The 14,428-nt window shown below is 43.2% G+C and overlaps 1 protein-coding gene across 7 annotated transcripts in view; it reads left to right on the top strand.

Moving 5' to 3' along the window:
- The first annotated feature begins 866 nt into the window (after positions 1-866).
- C3H15orf39 (chromosome 3 C15orf39 homolog) overlaps positions 867-14,428 on the top strand; it is a 51,730-nt gene continuing 38,168 nt past the window's right edge. For all 7 annotated transcript variants that reach the window (XR_011030319.1, XR_011030318.1, XM_068275615.1 and 4 more), the window contains exons 1-2: positions 867-1,150; positions 4,963-8,925. Coding sequence is in view for 5 of the 7 variants with exons in the window: in XM_068275615.1 (XP_068131716.1) it covers positions 5,016-8,925 (3,910 nt within the window). In the remaining 2 variants the exon portion in view is untranslated. The remainder of the gene's footprint in view (positions 1,151-4,962; positions 8,926-14,428) is intronic.

Here is a 14,428-nt window from a genome sequence, read left to right as displayed (position 1 = left end):
CCCCCTGTTGGTGCCTAAACCTAAGACCCCCTGTTGGTGCCTAAACCTAAGACCCCCCTGGTGGTGCCTAAACCTAAGACCCCCCTGGTGGTGCCTAAACCTAAGACCCCCCTGTTGGTGCCTAAACCTAAGACCCCCCTGTTGGTGCCTAAACCTAAGACCCCCTGTTGGTGCCTAAACCTAAGACCCCCCTGTTGGTGCCTAAACCTAAGACCCCCCCTGTGATAAGCATTAATAACGTTTCAAAAACATATTGTGCGGTTTTTTCGTTTAAAAATAATGTAAAAAAAAAAAAAAAAAAAAAAATTGTACTGTTTTTCGTTTAAAAATAATGGTTGAAAAAAATATTGTACTGTTTTTCGTTTAAAAATAATATTAAAAAATGTATAAATCATTAAATAATGTGTAATCATGAGAAGCAGTAATAAAACATTAAGTCTCCGGGCGCCGCTTTTAAAACGTTATTTTTCTCCGGCGCCCTTTTTTCCTATCGGGCGCCCATTAAACGATATTTATTATGGGAGTGAATGGCGGCGCCCGATTTGTCCACTAGCCTCCTGCGCCCTTTTTTACTGTTCCCCACACTGACAACCTGCAGCAGAGTTTTTGTTACGGGCGCCACAAGTAACGAGCACTTTGTTTACTTTTCACGGGCAGTGTGTAAATACACGGGCGGTTGTCTTCTGTCAGCATCCCCGCATGTACTACTGTGTCCCAACAGAGCAGTCTATTCTGCCGTGTCCCAGCGTTGAGCCTGGAGCGCATCCCTGCTCAATCTGGCTTCCTCCTCACCTCCTTCCCTCCTGACTCGCCAGATGTTTCCTCCCCCCTATAGACTATTTCCCCTCCCCCCACAGAAGCGCCTCCCCCTCACACAAGCCCACAGGTTCCTACCCGAAATGTTACACTTGGTGTAGGATGCGCAGGCAGTAGCGGGCTGCCGGAGAGCGGTGACACCATGCTGCACGCGAGGGCTAGCCAGTGGGCTGAAGACACCCGCACCACGTCCCAACGGAGCGCTCTGTACCGCTGGCTGCACCGCACCGTCCGCAGGAGAGATCGGCGCACCTCTGAACCTGCATAAGCAAATCCCAGCAAGGGACTGACTGGAGACTCTCACTACTAGTCCTCGGCAACAAGTCAGCCCCATGTGAGTACTGGCTGGATCACTTGCTGGGTCAGCAGATAGCCACACATGTGGTCGCGTTAGGTAACCACTGTGGGACTTCTCCATACTAGTGACAAGCGGGATCCCTGGAAGCTAGGAGCGTGTCCCTCATCTCCAGCGACACTTGGAGGAACTCGCCGAGCAGTGTAGCGCTGCATATGTATAACTGGTGGCAGTTGTCACAACTGCTTATTGCTGCTCTGTACGTTTATATTTGCATTGCTGGTTCAGACGTGTGTATGTAGCTTCCTTACTGATTTCTGGGTGAATTTATGTTTGTAAGCTTGCTTGGGCAAGTGGCTGAGACTTGTCAACTGCATGAATGGTCATCTTTTGTCTTTTATGTGCTTTTAAATGTTTAACATGAAAAGCATTAATAAGGCTCACAAACACATCCAACACATCTGCCGATTGTCGTCTGGTTTTGGTCTGTTGGATGACAATCGGGTGTATGTACTCGTGGCAAACAACTATATGAGCGACTGATGACAGTTTTCCCGATCCATCCTGCGGATCAAATCACATGACTGTTGGGATGATATCGTGCAGTTGGCTGTGTGTGTATACAGGTCATTTGAGCGACGGGTGCTTGTTTTGAAAGTGGCCATATTGAACAGTCCATTGTTTTGCTTGTTTGCTTGCGTGCGCAGTATGTTAACGGGTTGGTCTTTTTGATAATTGTGTGCAGAAAATACAAGTCATGTAAATGGTTTGTCATGGTGTTGGTCGTGCACTTTGTTGGCTGTGTGTATGTACCTTTAGAAATAATAGTGGCATAGCTCCCAACTGTCCCTTTTTCGGAGGGACAGTCCCTTTTTGGGAGCCCTGTCCCTCTGTCCCTCTTTCACCCTCATTTGTCCCTCTTTCAGGACCTTGTCCCTCTTACTATGTAAATATATATATTTCTATACTAAAAATGTCTTTGATTGACTCTAAACTTCATTCCCAACCTTTAAATTGATATATTACTAATTTTAAAATGTTACTATGAAGGGAAATGAACCAGGATAGGAAAGACCAGTGTGGTTTGAATTATAAAACAGCATATGTTTCTTATGAAATCTTTATGGTATGCGTGACTAGAGGTGTGGTGAGGGCGTGGGCAGGGGTGTGGTTTAAGTGTCCCTTTTTCTCATCTCAAAAAGTTGGGAGGTATGTAGTGGGTACCCCTTTATGTTTTATTCTAAGTTAATTCTGACATTAATGCCTTTTAGGCCCTATTGAACTGTACAGAACCAGAGATTGTACAATTTATGTGATTTTGTTTGCTTGATTGAAATTCAAATTCACAGGGTTTGAATTGGAACTTAGCATGGAACTGCACTAGACTCAGAATAAGTTATACATCTGTCATTATTAGCCTTCACAACTTCATTTGCAATGTGCAAAGTTCCTGCTTAGCTCCCAGTAATGCCAGCAATTTGACAGAAAACAAAAACGCTATTGCATGTATGGTCAACCCTCTACTCACTCAATGTTTCGAAACCCATGCATGCCATGTAGCATTTGGACTGGAACCGAAGATCCCCAATGCTGCTAGAGTGTAAAATGTGGCCACCATGCCATGATCCGGCTTAATGTGCCTTTACTAGGTAGATATATGAATAGGTTTTATTATACAATGCTATAAAGAAACTGTAGATCTATCAGCTGTGTCACAGAAAATGTCTTGTATGGTTCTCTCTGTCTTCCTAACTTGTCAGAAATTGTCAAGTCATGTTTTTTGGTTCCATAGGGTAAATTGATCACTTTCTTGAACAATATACCTGTATTCTGTACCTCGTGTGTTTACAGGAGTGTTGACCTTAGAACAGTCTGTTCCTCCTTCTTGTGTAAGCTGTGTGGTGTTTTTTTTTTTCCCTGCAGATGAAAGTCGCATGGGTTGCCTTAGGGAAGTACTTGGCCAAGTGCCTGATTAATTTACCGGTGCTAATCTCCAATCATTGCTGGATACCCGCACATTTTATACTTGTTTCCAAATACATCAGGCGATAGCCTTTCATTTGATATTTGCATGGGTATCAGGGCATGTACCAGTGGCTTGTAACTTCACAAGCCTTTCATTAGTTATGCATATTTTATGTTGTCTGTGGCTTGCTCTGTGCTTACTGTATAGGCAAATTAGGCATGTCTATTTGGTAAGACTTAAGGTCTGCATAATCATACTATGCTTTTACTTAGGATTTTGTTTTACAAATTACCTGCATTCCAGAGGGAATACATTTACACATAATTCTAAAACCAGCCCCCCTCTGGTTTTGATTCCACTTTCAGAGCCTATGCCCAAGGAGTGAAACAAGACCTGGATATTCTATTTTATGCCGTGGAAAAAGGAACATTCTTGCTCAATAACAAGACATATGTCATGAATCCCATTAGGAGTATAACGGGCAGTTTATCACTACAAGTTCACTTTAAAGAAAAGTGGTGTAGTTAATTGAAAGCACCCCCACATTGTTTCAGTTATTGTCCCCCCATTTACATTTTATAATCAGTTTATAAAAATTACTTAAAAATAGCATTTGCTGCCCGTACAGTGTGTCTTGGCTTCAGTTTTAATAAATTGTCAAAAGGTAATCTTGCTGTGCTTAATGCTGGCAATACACGGGTTGATCCGGTGGCCGATTAGCCGCCGGATCGACTCCCGCCGCGTGCCCGCGGATCAATTGCCGGCGCTTCCTTATCAGCGCTCGATTCCCTGCCATTGTCCGCTGGCGGGGGTCGAGCGGTTTGATCGGGCCAGCTGAGTATTATCAGCTGGTCAATACACGGTACAGAAACGTACCGTGTATCCCCAGCATTATGCCCAGAGATGATTGGTTTCCAAGGCAGAGTCTGTTGTGGTTCAAGGTGACTGTTATCTTTGGATACTCTCTGTCCAACAGATCTTTAAATCTGACTGTCAAGATATCTGTCTCTCCTGTTTAAATTGCGGGCATCCGTTTGTGTGGTTTGGAAATGTAGTGCCGGATATGAAGTTGGGGAACAGTAACTGCGTATTTTAGAGATTTAATAAAACAGAATATCTTGCTATAAGTATAGTGGTTTAAACCAAAAATCATACTTTGTTTTATACAAAAAAAAAAAATGCTTAGCTTATTACTTATTGTAATGTTCATAATTTGGGGCAAGTCTTCAATGTTTCTTTGGTGAATATCCTGCAGTTGACCTTTTGATGAGTAAGTTACCCCTGTGTAACTGCTTATTTATCATTACAGATTTAGCAGCAATGTGTTTTTTATTTCTTGTTTTTATTATGTTCTTGTAACATTTACCACAGTATCGTCAAGGAAGCTGTTGAATTAGTTTTTTTCTTATAGAATATCGACTGCTAAATTATATTGGCCATATTAGTATTGTAGCTACAAAAATAAGACAGTGATATAAAATATAAACATTAAAGATCTGAAGAAGTATATAAATATGTTAATAATATAATTTATTATTGTGCAGTCTCTTGACTGTTGTCTTCTGAGTTAAGTCCCTTGACAAGATTAGAATTTTGTTTTGATTGCGCGGTGTCATGGGATTTTGTAGGGACCCCTGAGGGCATCCTGGCAAAGTAGGCTTGTGAATATGTTGCAGTTCTTAGCTGTGTGCCGGCAGACCTTATGTATGCTACAGCCCTGTTAGCAATTCGTATTACTTCTCCGTATTTGTAATGTTCTTCACTCTGTCCTTGATCAATTTAGATGTTGATATAATAGACATTTATTTAACTTTTCTGTATTATATTTTTTTTGCCCCTTTTACAGTTATACTCCAGGTGATATTGCATTTTCTTTCTTTTACAGGGTAAGGCATTAGGCCACGCCAACAGCTGAACAGACTTCAATAATTTGTAGTTATGTCTGGCAAGAGATCTTCAGGAAGCGTGGACCACATGATGAACAGCAAGATGCCAAGAACAGATGTGGCACCACACCATTCTATGCCTTGTCCCGAGAAGATAATTCACAAAGATGTGCAGTCTTACAAAAACCAAATGGCATACTCTGTGCCCAATAGTGAAGGGCAACCTTCTTCTTCTATTCCCTGGAGTTCGGCTACAGCGTATTTGCAGTATGCAGGAAAAGCCTTGAATGAGCATTTGCAGTCTGGGGGAATTTCCAAGTGTCGGAGATCAGATGCTGAGAGGCAGACTAGTGCGTTGCAGCTGTTAGAAAATACAAGTAACGACTATTTGGATCACCAGCATCACCCAGCTCATAATTATCACAGATCTGCTTCCCGTTCCTACCCTCCGATTGCTGTACCTCGGCCTGTATACAGAAATCCCAGCTGTTTTACAGAACCAACATATGGGTCAAGGGATTTTCAGGCTATGGGCGTTCCTGTAGCCTCCCAGTCACTGTATCCACTTGCTGTTGATTGGAACCCTTCTAACCAAGTTGCCTATTCATCAGCGCCTTTATATATGTCTGGGATGAAGAATGCTCATCCTACACGTAATGGCTACCTTGAAATAACTGGTAGTCCATCCTCCCACCCCCAAACTTTGCAGGAGCCGAATCCTATTCATAGACACAGATCAGAAGTGAATCTAGTGGAATCTTCTCCATCTTGTTCCCAACAAGACGTCTTCACAGAATGCCCACACTCCATTGCACAGCATAATATGCAGCTACTGTATGGCGAGGATAGCTTCCATATAGGAAAACGGAGACATTCAGCCTTTTCTGCTCCCATACAGCAACACTATAAACCAAACTGCTATCAAGGTAGCCCAGATGGTAGAGCTGGACATCCTTATTCGAAGGCTTATTGTAGTAGTGCTGTGACTAGCTATCCCCAGAGATCTTCTCCCTTTCCTTACGGTATGCACAGGTCTGTGTCACCTCAATGTATCAGAGGGACTAACAGCTGTAAAGGAAATATGCAGAAAATGCACTTAGGTTACGTGAACACAGAGCCAAGATTGGTGACTCAAATAGATGAGCGTATGCAAACTAGTCGAGCTCAAGTTGAACAAGCGTTGCAGATTGCTAGTAAATTGAGGACCACTTCAGAGCTACAGATTTGTCAAGACCAAAGGAATAAGGATTTATGGTTTGCCACTGGTCAGGTAAATAAAGGTATATGTATCAATTCTTCTAAAGTGGACAGAGGCTCTGCTCAAACAAGCAGTAGTTTTTATGACAATACTGTACATGGAGAGTGTTTTAGAGAAAGGAGTTCTGTTCTGTCCACTCATCAACAAAAAAGTGGTTCCACAGTATTACCATCCACCTCCACACAGTGTGTGGTGTCTGATGAGCCTGGTAAAGAAAATGTGTTAACCTCAAAGTTGTCTTTGTCACCAAACACTTTCCATACCCTTGGTCGCAGGGGAGAGACAGATGCAACATTCCCTGAATCCATTCATCTGAATGATTGTAGTCCTCATCAAAGTACACCTACAAGACCTATAAAGTCTACGCAAACTGATCATTCTGTTTCTCGTAAAGCTGACCGCCACCATGAAATAAGTAATGACAACTGGACATCTAAAGATAAAGCTGCTACTATACAAAGTACAAACTGTGATGTAAACGTTGATGGTTCGAAATCCCCTCCAATGCCTGTGATAAACGATGTTTTTAGTCTTGCTCCATATCGTGCTTATTTAGAAGGAAAAGCTCCCCATCCTTTGGCTAAACATCAGGAGAGCGAAGTGGAAAAAAATGTGTCTACCTCCCTTCTCTCTACTGAAAAGACCAACCAAGTTGGGAAAGAAGAATTTAAGTTGGTAAATATTGCTGAAGTGGTTAAATCCAAGTGCCATGGATCTGAAAAGACACAAAAAGTGGCTAATGCACAAACTATTGAAACTCTGCATACATCCTCCAGTACAAATAGTGCAGATGGTGAGGTTCTAGATCTTAGTTTAAAAAAATTGCCAACTAGCTCACCTCAGAAACAAGGGCAGGTGTTTCCTAATAGTAATGAATCCTCTCCTAAATCAGTTGCTGGAAGTAGTGCATCTCTTGTCCCTGATGTAATGTCCAAGTGCCAAGATAGCTGCTTGTCTGACCTCTCAAAGATGATGTCCCATCCAGAAAAGGAAATTTCAGCATCTCGCACTACAGAAAGGACAACCTGCCGTAGTGTGGAAAGCATTCCACCACAGTCTAGTGGAAGAACTACCTACCTGGCTCAAAGGAGTTCTACACCTACCAAGAAAAATACCTGTCAAAGTCAGGAAAGCTGCTTACCTCAAGTATCCGAGACTCTACCTCAACACCTGCAGAGGGATCTTTCATGTCAGACTGCTCAGAGCCTGGCACATCCAAATCTTACAACCCATAGCTTGCATGCCAGTAAAAATAGCCCCTCTCTACATGAGAACTTTGCATATCCAGACTTCAAGAGTCTGCCTTATCAATTTGAAGAAAAGAGTAGGTCTTGGATGACCAAAGCCTTACCGCAGCAGTTTCAGGAGAATGATTATGCTTTCAAAAACTCTACTTCCAAAGCTCAGAAAGATTGCCCATCTCAGGCTGCAGAGTACAGATCTCATCAGCTTCATGAGCGTAAATCTCAGAAGAATAAATACTTGCCTCTTCAGGTAGCTGAAATGCAGCCTCACAAGTTTCAGGAGAGCTACAGTTCTCAAAACACAGAAACTTCACAGGCCCAGCTTCAGAAAAAACACTCTTCTCAAGTCAACCACGTGGCACATCACAGTCATTACAGCTATATGTCTCAGCCCTTGGAAACTAATTCCACTAACTGTTTAAGAACTTATTCTAGGGAGCCTACAAATATCTCACTGTTGGTAAATACAACCAAGACTTCGAACATCTTTGTGCCCCAAAATGTGCTTTTTACTTCTTCTCCAATAGTTTTCTGTCCTAAAAACCTTAACCCATCTTTGCATCAGCACCAAAGTCAATCCAATGAAGTAAATGAAGGTAGAGCTAGAAATTCAGTTGATTCACATTCAGACAGTTGGCAGTCAGGGTCAGATAATGAGAGCTCTGGATTTCATAGCTCCAAAGCATTTATGATCCGTAAGTACAAAATGATGAAATTTTCCTCATCTGGAGTAGAGATACAGGAAGCCAACCACAATTCTGATTCCCGTGCATTGTCTAGAAAATTGACGCTACCATCGGATGCAGCACAGTCACTACCTCCCAGCGCTCCTGAATCCTCTCCAACTCTTGGGGAAGCTAATGTGTCTTTAGCAAGTGGTGGCGATTTTGTACCTACTGGATCTGGGCTGCAGTTCTCCGAGCTTCATCGATCAGTCCGCACAGCTGTCACAAGTTCAGTTGCAAGATCTTCGTCCAGCTTTCTCCAGGACTGGTTGGAGAAAAACAAAGAGGAAGAGAGAAATAAGTCTCCAGTAAAGACAAAAGGTGGTTCTAGACCAAGTGACCCATCACCAGACTTGCCTGACCGTGACATATGGCGTGAATTTGATGGGGTTCGTTTACATCTTCATAAGCTGCTGTCACAGTTGGAGACTTTTATGTTTACACGAAGCTGCCCTTTTCCACATGTAATAAGGGCTGGTGCAATCTTTATCCCCATATACCTGGTAAAAGAGGTACTGTTTCCTGAATTGCTGGCTACATCTGTGGATAGAGTTTTGCAGAAGCACAAGGTAGAGCTTCGTCCAACTACTCTGTCAGAAGAAAGACTCCTCAGAGAGACTGAACTGAAAGAATGCCCATCTCGCATGTTGAAATTACTTGCTTTGAAGCAGTTGCCTGATGTGTATCCAGATCTGCTGCACCTCTTCTGTGGACACACCATAAAGACTCAGCTTGGTAAGTATGACCATTTAGGCTGTATGTGCTGTATTGCTACATTTGGAAATGTGACTCTTATTTTAGTGTCTTGAAAGGCTGTGTTGTATCTAGCAGACATATTTAAAAATATTGAACCATGTTTATTTAAAGGCACACTATCAGGAAAAATTGTACATTGTTAAATGCACTCATATAAGATGTATACTTGTCCTGAAGTAAAATGCACTGTATATTACTTTATTCCTGTGCCACTTAGTAAAAATCTGACAAAGTGAGTGCTACAAGTAAGTGGGCTGCCCAGAATCCTTTCCAGTGTGCCTCTGTAATGTATAAAGGAAACACAGAAACTATCTCATGAACACATGTATTAGTTCAATGTCTCAAGATTTTTACTACCTCCTGTAGGTGACTGTGACGTAGGAAAAAAAGTAATCTGTGGTGCATTTTACTCTGGGGTATAATGTGCCTCGTTTACATGTATTTTACGTTTTTTACATTTTTTTTTTTTGTGTGCTAGTGGTACTACTTCCTGCTGCATGTAAGCACTGCTGCTTACCAGTCAACACCTAAAGTGAATTCTGCTTTTTATCACAGCTGCCATTTTCATTGCCATCTAGGTAAACAGTCTGTTTAGAATTTGGATGCCACCATTTTCGGCAAGCAAAAGTTTATATTGAAAGTTTACTTTAGATAATCTCATTTGGGCAGAGCAGGTGGAGAAGAGGATGCAAAGGTTGCAACCGTATGCAGGCCCCTGCACCAGAGACTCCCGCTTTGGGTTCCTTTTCATTTGCTGTATTAGCTCTTCATTGGTGTTATACTTACATACTGGTAATGATCACCTCTATATGTGCTTTCAATAGTGGTAATTGAGAACTGGTCAACTCCCCTGCTTAAACCTCCGACACTGTGACTGTCCTTGGCAGGCTTTGTGCTCCAGATCCATTGTTATGTATAACGTGCTTGAGGGAGCCCCATGAGAAACTCAGACAGGGTCCATAGCTTCAGCTATGCCACTGGGTACAACTGGCCTAAAGCCGCATCTACACGCATAGATGCGGCGGCGATGTTCCTTAACAATCGAGCCGCTAATGCAGCTCGATTGGTAAGATCCGACAGGATGGATCTCCCCGCCACCGATTCCCTGCTAGCTCCCCGCGAGGGGACAATGGCAGGGAATCGAGCGGAAGATTAGCGGAGACGAGCGGGGAATCGAATCCGGGACGTGGCGGGCACGCGGAAGAGGCGATCCGGCGGCTAATCGAGCCGCCGGATCGGAGCCTCTTCTTCCCGTGTAGATGAGGCTTTATGCATGAAGCAGCGATAAAATTGCTGTGGGCATTACCCAGATAATTGTGTAATGTGCTCTGCTTCACTACCGTTTGTAATGGTAAAATTGCTGTATTCTACCATAGCAATTTTACCACTGATTTGAGCATTAGCCCAAATATTTAAAGGGAACCTTAACTCAAAAAAAAAAAAAAAAAAAAAAAAAAGTTTTACTTACCTGGGGCATCTACCAGCTCCCTGCGGCCATCCTGTGCCCTCGCAGTCACTCATGGCTCCTCTGGTCCCCCGTTGCCAGCTAATTTTGTTTTTGCGGACTGGGAGTCGGCCAGCCGCCATGCTTACGTTACGCATTCCTGCTGGTGCAGGAAGCTATTGCAGACATCAACAAGTACATTTTTACGGGTGTAATGTGTAAAATTTTACGCATTACACCAGTAAAAATGTACTTGTTGATGTCTACAATAGCTTCCTGCACCAGCAGGAATGCATAAAAACGTACGCATGGCGGCCGGCCGACTCCCAGTCGGCAAAAACAAAACTAGCTGGCAGCAGGGGACCAGAGGAGCCATGAGTGACTGCGAGGGCACAGGATGGCTGCAGGGGGCTGGTAGATGCCCCAGGTAAGTAAAACTCATGTGTGTTTTTTTTTTTTTTTTTTTTTTTTTTTTTTTTGAGTTAAGGTTCCCTTTAAGAGGGCGGGAAGAGATATTAAATTCAGGCAAAGTTACACAAGCCTAAGAAAAATACAATCGGTTTTGACCTAGGTCTATTGTCTAGAACCTTTTGCCAAATTTTGCTTCCTACATCACTCTATCCCTTTTTGAGTTTAAGGCCCCCATATGTGCCGTTACCTGAACGTTACTCAAGCAGTGCCCTCGGCTGCAGAAATGTGTGGCTGCAGAAACTTTTGCCTGTAATGTGTTTGTTTGCTGATGTAGTGTTTGCCCTGTATCTCTTTTCAAGTTCATAGATCCACAGGAAAATTTATCTTGTACTATGTGGAGGTCTCACAACTTCTTTGCTAGGAGATGTTATATTTTTCATTGTCCTATTTAAAGAGAATCTGTATTGTTAAAATCGCACAAAAGTAAACATACCAGTGCGTTAGGGGACATCTCCTATTACCCTCTGTCACAATTTTGCCGCTCCTCGCCGCATTAAAAGTGGTTAAAAACAGTTTTAAAAAGTTTGTTTATAAACAAACAAAATGGCCACCAAAACAGGAAGTAGGTTGATGTACTGTATGTCCACACATAGAAAATACAACCATACACAAGCAGGCTGTATACAGCATTCCTTTTGAATCTCAAGAGATCATTTGTGTGTTTCTTTCTCCCTGCAGTTCTTATGCACTGAAGTTTCAGGCTGCTCTTTTTTTCTCCTGCAAACAGCTTTGCCCTTGTCTGTAATTCTTCAGTATGTGAAAGCCCAACCAGCTCAGAGGACGATTTATCCAGCTTGTAAAAGATAAGAGAGAAGAGAGAAGCCGCGATTTCGGCCGCATTCCGACGCTTGTAAAAACGCATGCGGATGCGTTTCCACATGCGTTTTTACCCGCGATTTCGCATGCGATTTCGCATGGCAGGGTGCCATGCGAAATTAACCATGACACTGCCAGGGCTAAATAAAATTGAAAAAGGTGCGAAATCGCACGCGAAATCGCGGGTAAAAACGCATGTAACAAACGCATGCGTTTTTACTATTAAATACATTAGCGGCGATTCGCACGGATTCCCGACGCAGGCGAAATCGTTGGCTCTTTTGTGCGTTTTTTTCACGCTGAAAAAAACGCACCTCAACAACGCTACAGTGGAAACAGGCCCATCCACTTGTATTACATGTGCGGATCTGCATGCGTTGGACGCATGCAGATTCGCGATAGTGGAAACGAGCCCTAAATGGAGTCCATATGATCTACCAGTGTTTGTGGGGTTTCTTCCTTTATACCAAAAACATACAGATAACTTTATTGCCTTTCCCCAAAAATTGATCTATGGCAGGGTTCACACTTAGCACTTCATGTGCGGTTTTCCTTGCTTATGAATGTACATGTTGATGTGACACCGCATGTAAGTCAATGGGCTTGTTCACATTTAATTTCTGCATGCGAGAAAAAAAATTTATTAGCTAGTTTGTCAAACTACAGACAAATGTGTGTGGTGTCCAGGAAAATGATGTGCGCGTTATGTGCATGCTACAAGTGTGAGCCCCCCCCCCCCCCCCTTAGCCTATTCTAGCTTGTGAGCTCCTCTGTGGGACAGTAAGGGCTTGTTCACACTAAGATCATTGTTGCTTATTTCTTTTAAGCGTTGGCATTAAAAATCGCTTTAAAAGTGCTTCTGCAATGTTGCTCTATGTGAGTGTTCTCACATGAGCGATGAGCTTTCTATCCAGTCGCAAACGCGGGGCCTGCACCATTATTGGAGCGTTTGCGATTCAATAGAAAAGATAGGAACATCGCTAAGTGCTTGAAAAAGCGCTTTGAAAAGTGATTTCCCGAGCACTTTTTAAGAATAAATACATTATATTTATTCATTTCTGGGGGAATGAGTTCACTTCCTGACTTTTGTCAGGAAGTGAAAAACCTCGCTACACAAAAGCGCATAGAGAAGCGATGTTACTAAGTGCAAATCGCTCTGATGTGGCTTAGGAAAGCTCTTTCAAAGTCGCTCAGCGCTTTCAATTTATAATGTGAACAAGGCCAGTCAGAAGACTATGCTATACTCTGTAAAGCTCTGTAAAATATTTCAGCGCTATATAAGCGTGTCAGCGCCATGGAATATGTTGGCGCTATATAAATTAAAAAATTATACAACTTCTGCAGCCAAGGATGTAGCGTTGGTAATGTTGAAGTAAACCTGACACATTGCAATCAAAAGGATTTATACATACTTGGGGCTTCCTTCAGCCCCCTGTAGTACATGGACTCACTCGATGTCCATCCAGTCCGTTCTTCTGCTTTCAGCCTTGGTAGTCAGGGACTACTGCACGTGCGCTGCCCTGTCTGCACACCTTGTTTGCACTCCTTGGTTGCACTCCCTTGGCTGGGAGTGTTCTGAGTCTGTACAGTTACAGTAGTTATAGGCTTGTAACTGCGCAGTTGCTGAACACTCCCAGCCACAGGAGCGCGACCAAGGAAGCATGTGCCCAAGGCAGCGCATTTGCAGTAGTTCCCAACTCACTGACTGTACTGGGGCTGCCAGCGGGGGAACAGATCTGGCCAGACAAACACTGAAGAAGCCCACATATTACAGAGGGCTGGAGGAAGCCCCTGGTAAGTTATAAATCCCTTACGATTGCAATGTCTTGGGTACACTTTAAGGTTATGGTACTTATGGGTGACTTGAATTGACATAGGAAATAAACTATTTAAAGGACACCTGACATGAGGGATATGGAGGCTGACATTTTTTCCAAAAACACCTGACGCTGACGCCCCCCCCCCCCCTCCCCGATGTCCAATGTGCACCTGGTGCTCCGTGCAATATACATTGCCTATTCCTGTCCGCTGCTGGCTCCAGGCTCCGTCTTCCACGGACAGGTAATGTATACTGCACTAGGCAACAGGGTGCACATTGGACATTGGGGGGGGTGTCCTCGAGCTGGCGCTACGGTGTCACAAGGCCAATTCTGGATCGATTTCAGCTTGAAATTGATCTGGAATTGGCCTGCGGTGTATAGGAAGCCAACAGATCTCTCTAATCAGATTTGATTAGAGAGAGATTTGTCTTTTGGTCGAAACTGCCCATCATCACTAGATGTATGGCCACCCTTCTCAATAATCGATAGAAAAGCCTTTATTGGCTTTTACAGCAATCAAACGCTTCCTGTAATTGCAGACTAGCTTTTGTCACGTCTCCACATGTATTTTTGCCCATTCATCTTTAGCAATGCGCGCCAAATCTTTCAGGTTGGAGGGTCTTCTTGCCGTCACCTTGATCTTTAGCTCCTTCTACAGATTCTCAATTGGGTTCAAGTCAGGATTCTGGCTGGGCCACTCCAAAACATTAATGTTGTCGTCTGCTAATCATTTCTTCACCACTTTTGCTGTGTGTTTTGGTTCATTGCCATGCTGAAATGTCCACTAGTGCCCACGGCCTAGTTTCTCTACAGACTGTCTGTTGTTGTGGTTGAGAATCCTCATGTATTGCTCTTTTTTACATGATGCCGTTTGCTGTGATTAGATTCATTGGTCCATTTGCTGAAAAATACTCCCAAAGCATTAGGTTCC

Source organism: Hyperolius riggenbachi, chromosome 3, assembly GCF_040937935.1.
Source record: "Hyperolius riggenbachi isolate aHypRig1 chromosome 3, aHypRig1.pri, whole genome shotgun sequence".
Lineage (NCBI taxonomy): Eukaryota > Metazoa > Chordata > Amphibia > Anura > Hyperoliidae > Hyperolius > Hyperolius riggenbachi.
This window is presented reverse-complemented; position numbering and strand designations above follow the sequence as displayed.